This window comes from Leptinotarsa decemlineata, unplaced genomic scaffold (genome assembly GCF_025532065.1).
Source record: "Leptinotarsa decemlineata unplaced genomic scaffold, Ldec_3_MD MMD2_tig00001393_RagTag_RagTag, whole genome shotgun sequence".
In the NCBI taxonomy this organism is placed as follows: Eukaryota; Metazoa; Arthropoda; class Insecta; order Coleoptera; family Chrysomelidae; genus Leptinotarsa; species Leptinotarsa decemlineata.
Window position 1 is genome coordinate 3,451,195 of NW_027412562.1, and position 20,595 is coordinate 3,471,789.

The following is a 20,595-nucleotide window of genomic DNA, read 5'->3' on the forward strand; positions in this document are numbered from 1 at the left end:
TCAATAAATTGAAAATGTGGTTCGACTATAACCTCTTATCAATAAATTTCGAAAAGACACACTACCTACCATTTAACTGTCAAGATGCATTTCTTCCTACGTTTGATATTACTCTAACAAAATGTGCAATAAAACCAAAAGAAAAAATTAAATATTTAGGAATCATCATAGATTCACATCTTCGGTGGGATCAGCATATTAGCTATCTATTGAAAAAATTGCGATGCATTTTATATAGATTCAAGTATGTGACGGAGTACTTGGACCAAGATCAGAAAATCATTTTGTACAAAAGTCTTGTCGAACCGCATTTGAAATACGGCATTCTCGGATGGGGCGGGGTGTCAAGAACACACCTTGATGCATTGGAAGTATCCCAAAGAAGATTCTTGAAAATCATCCTGAATAAAAATGGTAGATACTCCAATGATAAGTATATAAAGAGACAAAAACGTTTGATCTGAGACAAATATACTTTGAACAGCTGAATATTGCAGTATTCCAAAAAAATTGACCTTCTCAATCTGGATCATACGTATCTTACCAGAGGAAGAAACAAATTTGTTCAACCGATAATGAGCAAGTCAGTAGGCCAGAAAAGTCATCAATTTTTGGGTCCAAGGGCTTTCAACACTCTTCCTGATGAAATAAAAATTCAACAATCGATATCAAAATTCAAAAGAGAGTTGAAAACATATGTATATCAGAGGAACCGGAAAGCGATCCACCAAATAATTGAAAAAATTGAAAAATAACATCTTACAGCAAAATTAGTACACAAATATATAGAATATTTTCTATGTACCCCGGTTTCATTCGTTCTGTTCGACTGTTGATTCTTTTGTGAAAGTTTCAGTTTGTATCTAATTACACCTTCTCCATCAAATTTGATTATTAAAAACAGATTAATAGATATTTCAATACATTTTATTTCATGATTGAGATATTTCAATGTCATTGTGAAAATGTAATATTTCAATTATTATTATTATTTATGTGTTATTTATAATGTTATTATCTGTCATATTTATGTTATCACGCACAAGTCACTTCTGTGACTTTTGTGGTATTGTCTGTTTGTTCAACTAAATTCTCTATCAAATGTATATAATGATATATCTGTGAATAAACATTATTATTATTATTATTATTATTATTATTATTATTATTATTACTTACATGGGGAAGAAGATTTCAAAATGGAGAAAAGAAAATTATCACCAATTAATAATTGGTCACAATGACATATTAATAGTAATGAACATTTTATATTTAGTAATATGAAGGAAGTTTATAACATCCTAGCTATTACTGAAGTATTGGAGGATGAGAGCTTTTATATCCACTAATTATTATCAAAATAAAAAAAACCCACATTACATTATGTGCCGCTTGAGAGAAGAAATACGAAGAAAACGTCCGGTTGTGTGAAAAAATAGTTCATGGCTTTTGCATCACGATAATGCACCTGCTCGTTCGTGATTGCTTCTTTCTGATTTTTGGACAAAAACAACAGCGTTATCATACCTCAGTCACCGTATTCACCACATTTGGTCCCGTGCGACTTTTTCCTGTTCCCAAGATTGAAGAGACCCATGAAAGGACGACGTTTTGCGACGATTGAAGAGATTAAAACCGAATCGCTAAGAAAGCTCAAGGACATACCAAGAAGTGCATATCAAAACTACTTCGAGAATTGGGAAAGATGCTGGCACAAGTGTATTTATATCTGAGGGAGACTACTTTGAAGGGGACAAAATAGAAATTGATGAATAAACAAATATTTGAGTCAAATTAAAAATGAGTTTATTTTTTGAACAGACGGCGTACATAGTCGAAGATGTTGATGTTATTAAAGAATATGTATCATAGACACGTTCAAAGTCAATAAATATCACGTGGACTTATCTGATGATTTTTTAGGAATGAACAAATTGAAATAGGATGTATTAAGATATGTTTTTATGTGACTGAATTTGAATAATGTTTGTTACACATATGAAAAAATCTTTCAAGCCATCATAAGGTTCCAATAGATAGATAGAAGTTTATTGATCAGACACCAATAAAACTTTGGATTGACAAGTCAAAATACCTTAGTTACATTTTATTTATTGCTAAAATAAAATATAAAAATTATTAATGTCCGTAAATTATAAAAAAACTTGAACAGGCTCGACTGGTTAGATCAAGCCAAAGTAGACCATATCACTTCCTTTGAAGTTTCAACAGCGTTCGATCTGTGCCTGAATCAGAGCTACCTACAGTTCAACAACAAATTCTATAAACATGATTTAGGTTTACCAATGGGCTCACCCTTTAGTCCACTTTTAGCAGACATATTTATGAACAACTTGGAGACCACTATATTAAACTCCAACCAGGGTAAAAAACATATTCATTTCTGGTACAGATATGTAAACGATATTCTTGCCTGTTTCAGAGGTACTACACGACAGCTGAACCAATTTATGACATTCATGAACAATCTCAATATCAACATTCAGTTCACACTCGAAACAGAGATAGAGAAACAGATAAATTTCTTAGACCTGGCCATTACACACAATCGGAATAAATTTGAGTTCAATGTTTTCAGAAATCCTAGCTATACAGACATCACCATCCCAAGCGATTATTTCCATCCAGACAGTCATAAATTAGCAGCCTACAACTCAATGTTGCACATAGCATTCGCACTGCCTTTGTCTGCAGACAATCTAGCTAGGGAAATTGATACAATTACACAGATAGGTCATAAAAATGGTTTCAACGCAGATACTATCCAGAAGTTAGTCAGGAAACAAAGCCGGAAATTCACTCACAGATTAATATATCCTCAGGTCAAACAACCAGAAATCAAGAAATGGGTAACGCTAACATATTTTAGAAAAAGAACAGAAATAATCACAGGTTTCTTCAGAAAAAACAATGTGGAAGTAACATTCAGACCTCATGTCAGGTTATCTCATTTCCTTTTCAATGCCAAAGATAAGGTCGACAAGTTGGAAAAATCTGGAGTTTATAAGCTTAAGTGTCCGGAGTGTAATAGTGTTTATGTGGGACAATGCAGACGAAATTTCCAAAAACGGTATGTTGAACATGAAAGGTCCTTCAGACTAGGAAAAATGATTCGATGTTTTCAAATCATTTCTTGACATGCAATCACAAGTTTCCGAATCTAAACGATACGGAAATTCTGCACTATGCAAGGAAGAGTTGCAAACTCAATTATTTAGAATCCTTGGAAATTTAGAAGCATAAACATTGCGGGTGCAACCTGTTAAACGATCAAATCGATTTAATTTACTCTCCGGTTTTTAAATTGGCACATCCGCATTGTGAACTGTAAATTCAGGTACTCAATGAATGAATCATTGTTAGTTTATTGTATTAGTTTGAGAATGTCCATATAGGACGAAACTGCAGTAACGTTAGTTACAATTAAAAGTGGTAAAAAACATAGAAATTTTCATTTCTATTTTCATTATGATCTCCTCCCACGTAGTAACGGCTACATCCATCAATTTATTAAATATCTTTTCTCCTCCGTGGTTGAGTATTTGTAACTAGGTTTATATCATAGTACGTCAATGACATCAACAACAAAATAAAAAATCCTCATGTACCAAAAAATATTTTAAAAAAATATTAAATTTGCCAATGCAAACCACAATGACAGTATTTTTTATGTATACTAAATATAATTTTGGGTGGCGGCACTCAGAGTCGGAACAATATTTCAGATTATTATCTTCCGAATTCAGCCAATACCTTTTTTGATAACATGAACATAAATTACTGCAAAACAAATTGACAGATATGTATCTTACGAAAGTTGAAAAGGATAACATATTAAAATTTTGTTTTCCAATAATTCTGATTTTATAAGACGAAATTTTAAAATCATTTTCAACTTTCGAAATTGAAAACAAATGAAAAAATATGTCGCCCCTTCAGTGGTTCCTCACTAACCTGATTACACTCCTGGAATCCCCCGATTCCTTCATGATCTACAGGGGCGGACCCACCGATAACCAGTACCGGCCAACAGTTGACTTGGGCATTCGCCAGGCCTCCAAAGGTGTGCAGCAATCCAGGACCGGACACGACTAAAACAGCTCCTGGAGTGCCAGTCAAGTATCCCATAGCCTGAGCCGCGTAGCATGCTGCCTGCTCGTTTCTCATCCCGATGTAGTTTATCCCAGCCATTTGTAGAGCCATACTTAGCTCTATGACTGGGTATCCGATGATTCCGAAGACATAGTCGATGCCCTGAATGAATGATTTTTTAGTTACAATAGTTTTTTTTTCGTTGACAAGGGTTTATTGTGGCTCACACCTATATTTCTCTCTACAAATTCTACGGTTCAGATGAGCAGTCTAGTTACAGTGTGTATATACAGGGTGTCCCTGGACTTCCTCTTTTCCTCTCGGGAATGTATAGATGGGGTCAAAATATCACCAGTACTTCATATAACTTTTTTTCCTAAAAGTCTTCGTAACCAAGTTACGGGCCCTCGAAGTTACAAAATGAAAAATATTTTTCTTTGATAACTTTTCAAGTGAATATTCAAAATCATCCAAATTTTGGTAATTGACTAAACAAATGAATTCCGTCGATGAGCTTTCATGCAGGAGTCAGTTGTTTTGCTACAAAGTCAGGAACGGACTACCCCCGATGGTCCACACCCCAAAACTTTGAAATGACAGATATTTTTCAATATTTTTCAACAAAATAAGGTTACTTGGACAATTTTATGAATAAAAGTACTCGTGTGGAAAGTCGATCGGAGCAACGAGTCTTGATAAAAATGTAGTTCTACTCGACGACATCAAACCCGCTCGTCCACCATTATTTGAAATGAATAATTATCAAAGCAGAAATAATAATGATAACGTTAATTCAACAACATTTATAACAGGAATAATACAAAGTATGCTAAAATGAAGTCGTAAACAAAAAGTACAGTACCTATATGGAAGTTTAAGTCACAATTGTGATAGCAGATATTTTTTCAAAAGAAATATCAAGTTCTGTAGATTCGTGGTGTTTTTAAACTAACAAGCTACTCTACTATGAAATATCGAAGTCATTCCATATTTTGTATGTACATAATACGTGTGGAATAATCACGTTTCGTGTTGATCAGTTATCTGAATCTCATGAAACTCAACATTAGAATGTTTCAAATTCTTCTTCACAGCTAAACTGTTGAGGAGTTTCACTGATAATTATAATTTTATGGGAGAAATTCTTTAACACGAATCTAAATTTAGCTGAAAAAACGCACATCGGAAAAAATATTTACTATACTAATAAAAAGCAAACGAATGAACTACAAAAACGGCTGCACATGATCAGGTGAAAAATATCCAGGGAATAATATTTCTTTCACAGATGTTGACAAAATAACCTTTTAGAAAGTTTTGATAAAAAATGAGAAACTGGAATGCGATTTTGTTTTGTTGAGTGGTGCGTTGTCATATGACTATCATTGTATTGTCAATATTCTATAGGATATTTTGAATTTTTTTGATATGGCCGAACAGTTTACATTTAATGAATATGCAGATATGCATGTATTTTATGGACGAGCATTTTGTAATGCTGCAGAAGCTCGTCGTCTGTATTCCGAGCATTTTCCCAATCGAACGGTACCGTCAAGAGAAACATTCGAGCGTGTCGATCGCAGCTTGAGGGAGACAGGTATGTAATAATTGATAATTAATTTGAGCACGTTGTTTTATTTCGATATTATTGTAGGTACAGTTTTGCCAAAACGAGGTGGTGAGGGCGCTCCTAGGACTGTACGTACCGTTGTATTGGAAGAAAATATTTTGGAAGCCGTCGCTGATGATCCTTCAATGAGCATCAGAAATCTATCAGAACAGTTCCATACATCCAAGTCCACTATTCATAGAATAATTAGGGAACAACTGCTCCACCCACTTCACATCCAGAAGGTACATGCCATGACACCTCAAGATTTTCCAGCACGACTGGAATATGCCAATTGGTTCATGGATAGGCAAAGAGAGGATATGACTTTTATTAATCGAGTTTTATTCACTGATGAAGCAGGTTTCAGTAGAGATGGAGTTATCAACTTTCATAATCTCCATATATGGGCCGAAGAAAATCCCCATGGGATATTGCAAACCAAACACCAACGGAAATTCAACGTGAATGTTTGGGCTGGTATCATAGGAAACCATCTTATAGGACCATTCGTTCTACAGGACCGATTGAATGGAGAACGTTATTTGGAGTTCATTCAGAACGATTTGAATGGACTTTTGGAACATGTTCCATTGCAAACCCGAAGAGATATGTGGTTTATGCATGATGGCGCTCCTCCTCATTTTAGTTTGATTGTGCGTGACCATCTGAACCATATTTTCCACAATAGATGGATTGGTAGAGGTGGGCCATATTCATGGCCATCGCGGTCTCCGGATTTAAATCCATTGGATTTCTTTCTGTGGGGGCATCTAAAAAGCCTTGTTTACGCTACACCTATTCACACAAGATATGCATTGTTGAATAGAATAACATTACATTGTGAAGCCATACGAAACGACCCTGGAATGCTATTTCAAGTACAGAGAGGGTGTCTTCGCAGACTAAGAAAATGTATAGAGAGAAAAGGTGGTCATATCGAGCAGTTTCTGTAGCGGATTTTTCATTTCTGTTTGCTCTTGAGGCTCTTGAGTTTCGTTAGTTAAACGTGTTTGCATTATAAAAATTCGTTATGAACATTTTACCTATCATTTCCATTTTCCTTAAAAACTAATATTTTCGAATAATGGTAGACATCTCAGGATAAATGTTGTTGAATTAACGTTATCATTATTATTTCTGCTTTGATAATTATTCATTTCAAATAATGGTGGACGAGCGGGTTTGATGTCGTCGAGTGAAACTACATTTTTATCAAGACTCGTTGCTCCGATCGACTTTCCACACGAGTACTTTTATTCATAAAATTGTCCAAGTAACCTTAATTTGTTGAAAAATATTGAAAAATATCTGTCATTTCAAAGTTTTGGGGTGTGGACCATCGGGGGTAGTCCGTTCCTGACTTTGTAGCAAAACAACTGACTCCTGCATGAAAGCTCATCGAAGGAATTCATTTGCTTAGTCAATTACCAAAATTTGAATGATTTTGAATATTCACTTGAAAAGTTATCAAAGAAAAACATTTTTCATTTTGTAACTTCGAGGGCCTGTTACTTGGTAAGAAGGATTTTAGGAAAAAAAGTTATATGAAGTACTGGTGATATTTTGACCCCATCTATACATTCCCGAGAGGAAAAGAGGAAGTCCAGGGACACCCTGTAGAAGAGGTAGAAGGACAGGAGCAGGGTAGGAGCAGGGCAGGAGGAGACTTCAATGCTGAGATCTAGGATGTCTGTAAAAAAAAGTCATCTCATAGCCCCACGGTAGGGTATTGGAAACCTCCCCGCTGAAGATGACGGGTGGATCTCTGCCCAACAGAGCGAGAATTGTCAGGATGTTGCACTTAGATACTTGATGGCGTATTGTAGCTGTTGTTCAGTATTTAGGTTTGCCTATAATCTCCTGGAAAATGCTCATGCAAAAACCAGGTTAGAGTAACTTTCGTATCACGGGTGACCTGTGAACCATCCTAGCTAGTTTTCTCATGAACTAAATGCGACCGTTTTTTCCGACTGAAACAGTTTCTTTCCCGCAAAAGGGCGCAAAAATAGAAAGTTAGGTAGCTAAAATTGGCATGCACGGTTTCCTTATAATGTATAATGTATAACATTATAAGATAAATCATTACATTTCAAACTTAACTTAAGGTACTTAAGGTAGAGATTGTGTCTGAAAAGGACGACCTAGGCACAGGTGCCTGATGTGTCTTTGTCCATTTCAGACAATAGAATTATATAACAAAAGGAAAGAAAAGCGATATGTAGAGGTAGGTAGTTACAAGAGGCAGACAACCTGGAACAGAGACCAGTAAGTGGAATATTACGAAAATACTAATTAACTAATTAATTAATTAATTAATGAGGAACAATATAAGATTATGATTAGATGATTGGAAGAGGGATTCAGATGATTTCTCAGAAAATATTGAATTGTGTAGCACTGTTTAAAATAAGCTTCTTTATTTCATATTTAAATTTATTTTTATTGCGGATTTTTTTAATGTCAGCTGGAATAATGTTAAATAGTTTCGGTCCATAATAAAGGAATGATCTTTGTGTGACAGCCTTTTTGAAATGATTGACTTCGACGTTAAGATTAGATGCTGCTCTAGTATTGAGGGGCTTTCTTGGAAAGTGTTCATGATTTTGATGCATTCGCAGGATACACTGGTAGATGTAGGTTTGTCTTATTTGGAATAAATTAGTATCCTGATAAAGTAATTTAGTAGAGAAGAGTTTTTTTTGTGAAGTATAATTTTTAGTAAAGTGTTCTGAGTTGTTTGTAAGTTTTGCAGTGTGCTTGTGAAAGCACCTCCCCAAATTGTTATGCAGTATCTTAGGGTAGATTCAACTAGCGAGTTGTATAGGTAACATAATAAGATTTTTTCGTGTTAGAATATCTCGTAGCAGATAAAATTTGTGAATCAGAGCTCTTAGTCGTTTTATCACATAGGTAATATGGTCAGACCACCTGATATGCTGGTCAATCATGACACCAAGGTATTTCAAGACTGAAACTTTTTGCAATTCAGGGCAGTTACAACCATAAAAATCCTCGCATTTGGGAGAGTGTAATTTGATTTTTATATTAGGTTGATCGCTTATCGTAGGTGAGAAGGTGATATATTTCTTTTTCGCAACGTTTAAGCTTAATAAGTTGTGATCCAACCAGATTTTTATATTTTTCAGATCCCTTTCAGTTTTTTTGTAAACTTCATCCCAGCTTCTCCCAGTGAATATAATTGCTGTATCGTCAGCATAGCAGATCATTCGACCTTCAAAGTTATTAATGTTTGCAATACTATTTATATATATTATAAAAAGTATGGGACCCAGTACTGTTCCTTGTGGCACTCCTGTCTCAATTATTGATTTATTGCTCAACTTATCACCTATCTTTATCCTCTGTGCTCGATTGTTCAGATAGTTTTCAAATAGACTTAGTGATAATCCTCGAATACCGTAATTACACATTTTTTCTAGTAATTTGTTGTGGGAGACAGTGTCCAAAGCCTTGGCCAAATCAAGGAAGACCGCTAGGCATTTATTCGATTTGTCCAAGGACCCCACCACCTTACCAACAAAATTCAAAATGGCATCCTCCGTGTTGTAATTCTGCAGAAATCCATATTGACAGCTGGTTATTATGTGGTGTTTATCCAAAAATTCGATTAGCCTTGTCTTAAGTGAATGTTCGAATAGTTTTGCAAAATTATTAATAACAGAGATGGGCCGATAATTAGTCAATATATTACGTTTCCCAGCTTTAAATACTGGGGTGACTACGGATTCTTTCCATTGTTCAGGCATTTTTCCATTGAGGAAGCAGAGATTTATAATGTGTTTCAGTGGAGTAAGGATATGTTTGTGGATAGCTTTTATAACTTTGGTATCAATTCCATCCGGCCCTGGGGAGCAATTATTTTTCAATTTTGATATGAAAGTTATTAGTTCCGGGGCTGTTATGGGTTCTAGGAATAATGATGATTGTATAGACTTGTCATTAAGAAAATGCCGGGGTAAGTTAATTTTTTCAATATTACTTGCCATTTTCGACCCTAAACTAGAGAAGAACTCATTAAACACATTTGCTTTTTCGTTATCATAATTTATTGAGAGTCCGTTTTCATTAAGAACGTCAGTTTGAGACACGTTTAAATTTTTTTTAGCACCTGAGATATCATTGATTAAAGCCCAAGTTTTCCTACAGTTCCCGGCTGCCTCACTTAACTTTCCTTGATAAAAATCATTTTTACTTTTTTTATTAGTGCGTTGAGATTATTCCGGTATCGTTTATATTTCTGTTCAAGTTCAATAGAATAGTTGTTCAGTAGTTGTTTTTTTTAATAAGTCCCTTTTATGTACTGAAGTAATTAGACCTAAGGAAATCCAAGGTTTTATTTTCCGAAATTTATTTTTTACAGTTTTCAGTTTAGTCGATTTCGTAATAAATTCATTGAGTTTTTGAATGAAGTGATCGTAAGATGTTTGAGGATCTTGATTTCTTACCACATTTATCCATTGCTCGTTGCTAGTCAATTTCTCGAGTTTTTCAAGATTTATTTGTTTTACTATTATTTCTTTTCTAGATGTTGAAGGATTCGGATTTTTTCCTGAAAATTTTATGAAGATGGAGGTACTGAAATGATCAGTGATATCAGTATGAAAAATTATTGGGTCTATTTGTGTTGTATTCAATATGCGGTTATTTTTTTTGATAAATATATGATCAATAATTGATTTAGAATCCTGTGTAACACGTGTTGGCTTATTAATGTATGAAACAAATCCATTCAGGTTAAGTAAATCAAGGTATTTATTTGTTTCACACAGATCTAATCTCAGTAAATTGATGTTGATATCTCCCAGATAGATTTCTAAGTTTTGCTTACTAATTGATAGCAGATATTCTTCCAAGTCTTCAATATAACTTTGAGTGCTTGTTGAAGGGGGTCTATAATAGGCGGTTATACCAATTTCATTATTATGCTTCAATTTGAAAGTAGCACGAAGGAATTTACTATCGTTGATTTTTTTTATTACAATGGTAGGGATTATGTGATTTTTTATATAGATTACAGTTCCGTCACATTGATTTATGCATGAATCATTAAAATAGACCGTATAATTTGGTATTATGAAATCATTTACTTCAACTTGCCTCGTTTCTGATAAAACTATCACATCTAAGACATCTTTTCCCTTTTCCAGATAAATAAGCAGTTCATCAAAGTGTTTCCTCAAACTACGAATGTTAAAATGTACTATTCCTATACCATTCTCTGTTTTTTCTCTTATCTCATCAATATATTCTTGTAAACTACCTAGTTCTCTTGTGTCAATTTGCTGTTGACTATCTATCTCATTTAGAAAATCCAGCATAATGAATGCGAAACCTGAAGAACTCCTGCAGATATTATTCAGCGATTAAGGCATGAATATTTGATGATGTGCTTAAACATAAAAATTATAGGCAAAAATACATGTATATACATTAATTTTCACACATATGCACATATATACTCACATGTACATATGCAATAGTTGAAACATAATCATATGATGTACAAAATGAGAAATTTCACATTTATTTTATGACCCTACCACATTTCTTATTTATTTTGTAGCTCATGGAAATTATTCGTATTTGTAATTAATTGAATTCTTTCATTATAAAATACATAAATTTTCCCATTTTCGGACCATACATTCTTAAATCCAATTTTTTCAGCTATTTGATTCACCAATTCCACTTTTTTCTTGGTCAGGTCTTCTTTAATAACTATCCCAGTGCCTTTGAGCATCTTCTTCTTCGCATATATGTTTTGTTTCACTGTTATGTTGCTTAACTTCAAATAGATACATCGGGATTGTTTGTTAGTCTGTTTACCCACTCTGTGACATATTTCTATATCCTCAGATTTCAGCTTCATTCCCATTTTTGAATTAAGGAGATCAATTAATGCAGTCCTGGTGCATGAAATTACCTTTTGAATGATGTGTCACACTTACTACTTTCCTTCAAATTGTTTGGGTGATAGTGACCGAGGGGTGAGGGAGAGGTGTGACAGTTGAGGTTATGAAAAAAAGATGTCCCACTTGAATTACAAATCGACGTGTTTTTGCAATCCTTTCAGAAAACATGTGTTTTGAAGATATTCGATCGTTTTCGTTGCCGTTGACGTTCCTCGTCAGCGGGCCTTTCGGTAAAAAGAACTTGAAAAATGTATGAGACAGCCTTCTAATATGATCAGTAACCCTCTGAGCTTCAGCCAGATCTAACAGATCATTCAATGAAATGTATCTGTCACTATTCGTGCAAATACGGAGCACCTTATTCTGCAACGTCTCCGAGTCTCCGCAAAAGAGTTTTCTTGAGGCTGCAGAATACGGAACAAGCGTACAACATAGCTGGTCTAATGCCGATTATATTATTTGGTGATCTTATAGGCCAGATGGAAAAGTAAAACTCTGAAAACCCCATTAGGCACCGTTGAAGATTGATTTAATTATTTGCCTCACTCTTTATTTATTTTGATTTGATATAAGGCATTTGGGTATTCTTACCTTCCACAATATGAAAAATTTGAAAATTGATTGATACTCTTATATTAACGAAGAGCCGAAGCTACTGAACTTAGATTCTTGAAATATGCAGGTAGGTTCTTTGTATAGTGTAAATAAGCATCCCCCTTAAGGGGAAAAAGAGGGTTTCAAATATTGTTTTGGATTTCGTCAGTTTTGAAGTTGGAAACCTGAAGTTTTGGGTTACTAAGAAAATATTGTAGATATTTGTTTAAAATGGTCTGTTACGAAACTTAATGTGACAAACCAATGTCAACGCGGGCAAGGCCGCAGGCAGCAACTAGTTGTTTATATTTCTCAACTTCTTCGACAGGAGTTTTGAAATGTGAATTGTGTCAATGTTGTTGATCGAATCCTTGAAACATTGAATGGAGTACAAGGTGTTCTCTGATATCAGTCTGTAGCTGTTTCGCCACTATTCATATATTTCTTCAAGACCAGTACCTAAGTACAATCCATTTCTACGGAGCTTGTCGAAATACACTTCTCTTCAGATATGAGAAAATATGCTGAATTTATATTTTAGATTTACGTCTCTCAGAGTGAGGTTCATTCAGGTATATCATAAATGTAATTTTTTGTTTCTTTTTCTGTGTTGTTAGGTTTTGTATGTGTGAGTATGGATCTCAATGTATTTTTTGTTTTGTACGAAGTTCTAACATCATTTCTATTTCCAATTCGTCTTATCTTTTCAGATAAGACCACTAAAAAAAGCTAAGTATGAATACTGAATTTTTTCAATTTGTAAGCAAAATTTATGAATACAAGTAACTGACTAATTGGACTCTTCAGTGGTTTACATTACGCAGAAACTTTTGAGAGTAAAATTTTCAGTTTGCCCTTCATTACACTTCAGCAGATTCTTTATTGATTCAGCTTTGTTTATTTTTATTGAGGGAGGTTATATTCCATAAGAAGTATTAAGTCCTTCAAAAAAAAAAGAATGTCACAAAATATCACAGAGTTATTTATGATTGAAAACATTGTGAATATATTTTTTCCAACGATATCTATTAATCCTCCTTGATAAGTAAGTCTCATGTTCGAATATTCAGAATTAGAAATCGATATTCTGATAATATTTTCCAATGGTATCAGTTGAGATTCAAACAATAAATTGTATAATTTTTACAGTAAGAGGACAATTTTCATTCGAGTTGATACTAGGTTGGTTCAAAAGTTTTGTCCGTTTTTGTAGCATTATATCTCAATAAATATTTATTCTACTGTGTCGTGATATACAGGGTGGAGCACCGAAAACGAAACAGATGGAATGTCTTCAAAATACATGTGTCCTGAAAAAAATGCAAAAACACGTCGATTTTTAATCCAAGGGGGACATCTTCCTGTCATAACCTCAACTGTAATATCTATTCCCCCACCCCTCGGTGACCAGCACCCAAACAATTTGAAAGTAGTAAGTGTGACACATCGTTAAAAAAGTAATTTTATAAGGAATTCAATTTCAACTACCTAACTTTCGATTTTGGCGCCTACCTGCGGGAAATAACCGTTCCGTATTCCAAATTATGATACTTCATTTGCAAGCTAATTTGACATAAATTAGGTGACAATGCATTATGGAGTTTTTCTAGGGAAAAAACAAGATGGCGGCTTCTCAATGGCGGAAAAGATTTCCAATTATGTTCCGACTTGATTCAAAATTGATGAGTGGTGGATGACAAGGGTCGGAAATTATGAATTTTTTTTCAATGCAAAAAATCAAGATTATGGTTCGATTTAACCCGAAAACGAATTCTTCAAAACACATGTGTTGTGAACATAATGCAAAAACACGTCAATTTTAAATCCAAGGGGAACAAATCTTATCGTTACCTCAACTGTCATACTTCTCTTCCCACCCGTTGTTCACTCATACAATTTGAACAGGTAAAATACTAAGGGTGATACAGCATTGAAAAGGTAATTCCATAAGGAATTCAGACATGAGAGGGTTCGCTACTTAACTTTTCATTTTGGCGCTCTATTGCAGGAAAAACAACTGTTTCGTTTTTCAATTCACATTTTATTTGAAAGGTAATGTGAATAATTCACGAAAAAAGAACAACCATTGAAAAAATTACATAATCCAATTATCGCAAACTACTTTAATTCACAGTAGATGATCAAAGTGTTCGCTATGAACTGCCATAAATGAGTAGGTATAAGTTATTCTCGAAACGCCGTCTGACGTTTTAGAGCATTTCTGAAGTTATTTGATGACATTCATACCTTTGAAATAACAATTGACTTACTACGCCTATGTATTGGTATAATGAAAAACCTTTTGTTTCAGTGCTTATTTATGTCAGTTTCTTGACAGTAGTACGTCAGGTACATTAACGAGTGAAATAAAAAATGCTTTATTCTATTCAGGATAGGGTAGAAATAATTGAATATTATTTCAAAAATAATGAATGTGCCATAATTACAAATTTCGTCCGCCATTTTGGAGCCACCATCTTGATTTTGTGCATTAAAAAACAATTCATAATTTCCGACCCTGAAAACCACCACTTATCAATTTTGAATCAAATCGGACTATAATTGTAAATCTTGTCCGCCATTGTGAAGCCGCCATCTTGTTTTTTCCCTAGAAAAACTCCATAATGCATTGTCACCTAATTTATGTCAAATAAGCCTGCGAATGAAGTATCATAATTTGGAATACGGAACAGTTTTTTTCCCGCAAGGTACCAATATCGAAAGTTAGGTAGCTAAAATTGCAATGGCTGAATTTCTTATGAAATTACATTTTTAACGATGTGTCACACTTACTACTTTCCCTATTCAAATTGTTTGAGTTATAGTCATCGAGGGGTGGGGGAAGAGGTATGACAGTTGAGGTTATAATAGGATTACAAATCGACGTGTTTTTGCATTTTTTTTAGAACACATGTGTTTTGAAGATATTCGATCTGTTTCGTTTTCGGTGTCCCACCCTGTATATTGATCGATAGAAATTTTGTACTCTATACATCGATGCTGCTCTTTTTTTTCCAAATTTTAATTTATTCCATTCGAGCGCAATTCTCCAAATGAAAGAGTTCTTAAACAATGACGTTTAGGACAGTGTTTGGACACCGATGAGCCACCCACGCCCTTCTGAAAGGCAAAACACACCAAAAACAAGACCATGGTTACTGTATGGTGGGTAGCGGCTAATGTGATTCACTATAACTTTCGGCAACCGGGCCAAACCATCAAAGCAGAGTCCTATCCAGGGGAAATCGACGAAATGTACCACAAAAATTTCGTCAGCAGCGGCCACCACTGATCAAAAGAAGAGGTTCAATACTGCTCCACGACACAGCCCGTCCGCACGATTCACAAATCACCGTCCGGAAATTAAATGAAGTGAGCGTTGGAGGTCTGCCTCACCCACCATACTCATCTTTTCAAGCACCTCGATAACTTTCTCACTAATAGTTTTTCGCATGGCGACTCATCAAATATTCAGACACAGTTATAAATCGTACCTTATTAGTACCTACGTATTATGGTAGAACAGAAGGTACTTTTGGTATTTTTAGAATTCTTCATAAAAATAATGATACTTTTCGTGAGATATTTGGTGCCGCCAGAAAAAATATGTATTACTAACTTATCAAAAATGTTTTCCTCCTGTATGAAATTTACATTTTTTGACTTCCTTTTGAAAAATATAGAAACTGATTTATGCAGTGCAGGTCACAGAAAAGTACAAAGTTTTATGAAAACCAACCAATGAAATAGACTACTTCATCTCCTGAAGATGCCATTTTGATAGGTGAAACTCGCGTCAAGAAGATTGTTGCAGTTCCGGTATTCGGGAACAGTGCATATTTCGGACTAATAGTCCCTAGTTTAGGTATTTAGTTAGATGACTGACACAGACTACGTAGACATCGTTTCCCTAATCGCAAATAGTGAAATTCGTGGAAAAATACAGTTTTAAACAGAGTTCCTCATGTGCTGTTTTTTGCTAGCACCTTGAGTTAGAAAAACCAACTCTGTGCGCTCCTGAACCAAATCCTAAAGCCGGCACTGCTCCTGTGAAGTATTTAATTTTCACTTTTGACTTTTGCACCGACAGTCGACAGTAGAGATGTGCTTTTGCCTAATTTCTTTGGACTACTAACTAACACAATTCCGACTGACATTCACATTCAATGTGCGCAAGCCCTTATAGAATGAATGGAATAAGATGTTCATCTGGGTTACTCAATCTTAATAGGGTTAACCATGTGTGAATAACTGAGAATTGAAAATTGTTAATTATCGTAAGTAGGTGTAGTTGCAAATCCTTTCAAAAAATACTTACTTGTTTCTTTAAAGCTTGAGCTATAACAGTGTTTCCGTCCACTTCGCCCATTGTAGATATTTACACTGTGTCAGCAAACTGAACCTTGACAAAACACAAAACACTGATAATAATAATCGTTCGAAATGTACTCATCCACAAAACAAATAAAATTTTATACAAGTTATATTCAATGGGTGAACCACTTGAAAAGTGATAAGTCTTTAAAAGGAACACATATTCGCTTTGGAGTAGAAGTGTCGAAGTTCATGTAATTGTTTAGTGACTAGCGACAGGTACTGATCTGCCCAAATTGACGAGATGACATTGAATGCTATCTACCATATGATTTAACTATAACTTTTGTAACCTAGGTATAATTCAATGTGAAAACTTTATTTTACGAACTTTCATTCATTCCCAACAAAATAATTCATACAGAGTGTACAAGAAATATTCATATATAAATAGGTAATTCCAAAGGGAGCCATTTCTCAATTGGTCAAATTAATAACAGAAACAAACATATATGATTGAAGACAAAATGTAAATAACCAAGAAAAGTACCAAATAAACATAACTGCGTAAACGCAAGCGAAACATAAGTGGAACTACCCATTGATAGATAAATAGTTGTTTATTGACTACGTTATATAAAAAATTACATTTGTAGCAGGTCATGAGGTGTGGACAATTTGTATGTATAAAATAGTAGAACACAGTATGCACTTAAAGACAAAAAATCACATAGGCATAAAACATTATAAGTATAGATAAAATTTGCCAAGCAGGCAATCAGACAACTAAATTATTAGCGGAGTTTATTAGCGAAATATGGGAGGCAGATCTGTGAATATGTAGCATAAGTGTGTGACAGAAAATAGGACGAAACTTTATATAATGCAGGCCATAGATTCGTCAACTGTGTAGAAATAGTGGTGGGAGCATATTTTCTTGATTTCTGCTTTGTATTGATTATAATTTAGGTTTTTAATTTCGTCAGGTAATTTGTTATACAGGGTGTTTGATAGCTGGGTGCAAACCTTTAAGGGGGTGATACACTAGCCCATGTAGAACATATTCATACAAACATTTTTATTTTCTAGCGCGTTTTTGATTTTTGAGGGAACTTTTACGATTTTCAGTACAAAAACCCAAAATTGGTCAATTGAATGCTAATAACTTCGAATCTTAACAGAAATGTCCGTTTTTTTAAATTTATTTTAGTAGTCTTATGTGCCCCCAATCGTACTAAAGTAGTTTGAAGCACCATTGTGTCCAAAAAAGTTATGTACAGAGCATTTAAACTTTACAAAAAAAGAAAGAAAATAAAAAATCTGACCTTTGATGCCAATTAAAAAAATAAATAAAATACATACAGGTGTTCAGACACCTTTAAAAACATGCTTAGTTATTGCTCTTTCGTTTGAGGTATCATTTACCTAGCTAAGTCTTAAAATTTTTCAATTAGGGTACCTGAACCAGTTAAAGGTCGTAAATATGGATATTTGAAAAATTAAAAAAAAAGTAATTTAAATGAAATTCAGCTCAAAAATCTTTAAACGAAAATCCTAAAGCAATATGCGATATTATTTTTAGGCTTACATGGAATAATAAGAAACTTGGTCCAACTTGAAAGAAGAGAAAACTGAACAAAGGCCGGTGCCGGTGGCATTTTACAAAAAAAAATTTGACCTGAAGCTAGTCATTAATTGGAATGCATTCTGTTGTTATGATTTAAACCTTATGCTAGGGCCATAAACTTGCTTTTGAGTTTATCAATTTTTAGGTACCTGAGTTGAGTAATCATTTTGGACCCCTCGCCGGGTCGGTTTGGTTGGCCAAACAAGTTTTCTACTCACTGCTTTGCCCTTTCGAGTTGCGAGTAGACGTTGGTTTTGTGTTCCCCATTTTTATAATTCACCGTGTTCAGTTGTAGCCTTTCGCTCCTGCAGGTGTTGTTTATTTTGGACTATCGAACTTTTTGTTGTGTGTGCTGCCATGGCTGAGTTTACGAGTCATGAACAAGCCGATATCATTTTTATGTATGGCAGAGCTGATGGTAACGCATCTCTGGCACGACGTTTGTACCAAGAACGTTACCCGAACCGCAGGTAAATTAATTTCTAATTGTAGCGGTAGTTAAATTTTGCCATTTTCACCTTCAAAACACCTTAAAAATTAGTTATTTTATTGCAGGGTGCCTAACGTCCGTGTGTTTTCCAACACATATCGTAGGCTTTCTGAATCTGGTATTCATCATGCTGAACCTGCAGTAAATCCAGGAAGACATAATGTCAATGTTGAGGAGCAAATTCTCGCAGCCTTCGAAGCGGATCCTACCACCAGCATCAGAGTTGTAGCGAGAGATTTGAACCTTTCGATATGGAAAGTGTGGAGTACGATGCACAACGAAAAGAAATATCTGTTTCACGACACGGATGTGCAAGGTTTGGAGGAAACGGATTCGGCGAGACGGATACGGTTCTGCGGTTTTTTTCTAAACGCAGATATTGACGACGCGTGGTTCTCAAAGTCCATTCTCTGGACTGACGAATCGAAGTTCTTCAGGGAAGGAATTACTAATTTCCACAACCTTCATGAATGGGCTGATAAGGACAGCAATCCAAATTGGAAAAAAACAGGTAAATAAATTATTTTTATTATTATTATTTTATTACCCGTGTTCAACACGTGTTTAATTACCTAAATTAACAAATTTTATTGCATTTTTGTTTCAGATTTCTTTCCAAAGACAATTTTCAATAAATGTGTGAGCTGGGGTCATCGGACGCACATTGGTTGGCCCACACATTTTGCCTGACAATTTGAATGGACAAAATTACCTCGAATTCATGATAAACGACTTGCCAATGTAACTCTATGATGCCGAAGTGCCAATATTGGACACGGACAGGCCGATCACATTTCAGCAAGATGGATGCCCAGCACATTAAGCTGTAAGCGTCCGCGAACACCTGAACCGCTGTTTTCATGGCAACTGGATCGGGAGAGATGGACCCATCCCCTGGCCTGCCAGATCGCCCGACCTGACTGCGTTGGATTTTTTTGTGTGGGGTCGGGTGAAAGAACTCGTATACACAACAGAAATCACCACGAGAGAAGAATTACTTCAGCGAATAGAGGCAGCGTTTGAAATTATGAAACAGGAAATGCAAATGAAAGTAACCACAACTGAAGTACGAAATCGTTGTAGAAAGTGTATACGCAATGGTGGAGGACATTTTGAACACCAACAATAAATTTTTACAGTACAAAACATTTTTTTCTTTAATTCCACAAAAATCCATATTTACGACCTTTAACTGGTACAGGTACCCTGATTAAAAAAGTTTAAGGCTTAGCTAGGTAAATGATACCTACCTCAAACGAAAGAGCAATAACTAAGCATGTTTTTAAAGGTGTCTGAACACCTGTATGTATTTTATTTATTTTTTTAATTGGCATCAAAGGTCAGATTTTTTATTTTCTTTCTTTTTTTGTAAAGTTTAAATGCTCTGTACATAACGTTTTTGGACACAATGGTGCTTCAAACTACTTTAGTACGATTGGGGACACATAAGACTACTAAAATAAATTTAAAAAACCGTTTTCTGTTAAGATTCGAAGTTATTAGCATTTAATCGACCAATTTATGGTTTTTGTACTAAAAATCGTAAAAGTTTCCTTAAAAATAAAAAACGCGCTAGAAAATAAAAATGTTTGTATGAATATGTTCTACATGGGCTAGTGTATCACCCCCTTAAAGGTTTGCACCCAGCTACCAAACACCCTGTATATCCTAATATCAACAGAGTTTCTGGCTGACTTGCTCAGACGATGTCTTGGTTCTCTTAGCAGATTTTTATTTCTGGTATTGTAGTTATGGAACTCCGCATTAGTTGAGTAGGCATTTTTGTTTTTATGTAGTGAGTGGTATATGTAGTAGTGAGTGGTATATGTATAGGGAAGGTACATACATTATTCCATACTCGACAAACAGCGGCCGGCAGTGATGCCTATGTCCTGGAACTGTTATTTTAACA

General features: G+C 34.8%; 2 protein-coding genes across 2 annotated transcripts in view; one reads left to right on the plus strand and one right to left on the minus strand.

Annotated features, from left to right (window-relative positions):
• Positions 1-16,816, minus strand: part of Hacl (2-hydroxyacyl-CoA lyase) — a 34,202-nt gene extending 17,386 nt beyond the window's left edge. The window contains exons 1-2 of the mRNA XM_074175817.1: positions 16,571-16,816; positions 3,976-4,275 (exon numbers count right to left, since the gene is read on the minus strand). Of these exons, the coding sequence (XP_074031918.1) occupies positions 3,976-4,275; positions 16,571-16,621 (351 nt within the window). The 5' untranslated portion in view covers positions 16,622-16,816. The remainder of the gene's footprint in view (positions 1-3,975; positions 4,276-16,570) is intronic.
• Positions 16,817-18,385: 1,569 nt separating this feature from the next.
• On the plus strand, positions 18,386-19,527 carry LOC141482487 (uncharacterized). The gene is made up of 2 exons (XM_074175818.1): positions 18,386-18,663; positions 18,749-19,527. Exons 1-2 carry the CDS (start codon positions 18,551-18,553, stop codon positions 19,200-19,202), a joined length of 567 nt encoding a protein of 188 aa, XP_074031919.1. The 5' UTR covers positions 18,386-18,550; the 3' UTR covers positions 19,203-19,527.
• The last annotated feature ends 1,068 nt before the right edge of the window (positions 19,528-20,595 follow it).

Coding starts and splice junctions, on each gene's coding strand:
- LOC141482487 (XM_074175818.1), top strand. CDS start 18,551: ATGGCTGAGTTTACGAGTCATGAACAAGCCGATATCATTTTTATGTAT. Junction 18,664..18,748: donor GAACGTTACCCGAACCGCAG/GTAAATTAATTT, acceptor ATTTTATTGCAG/GGTGCCTAACGTCCGTGTGT.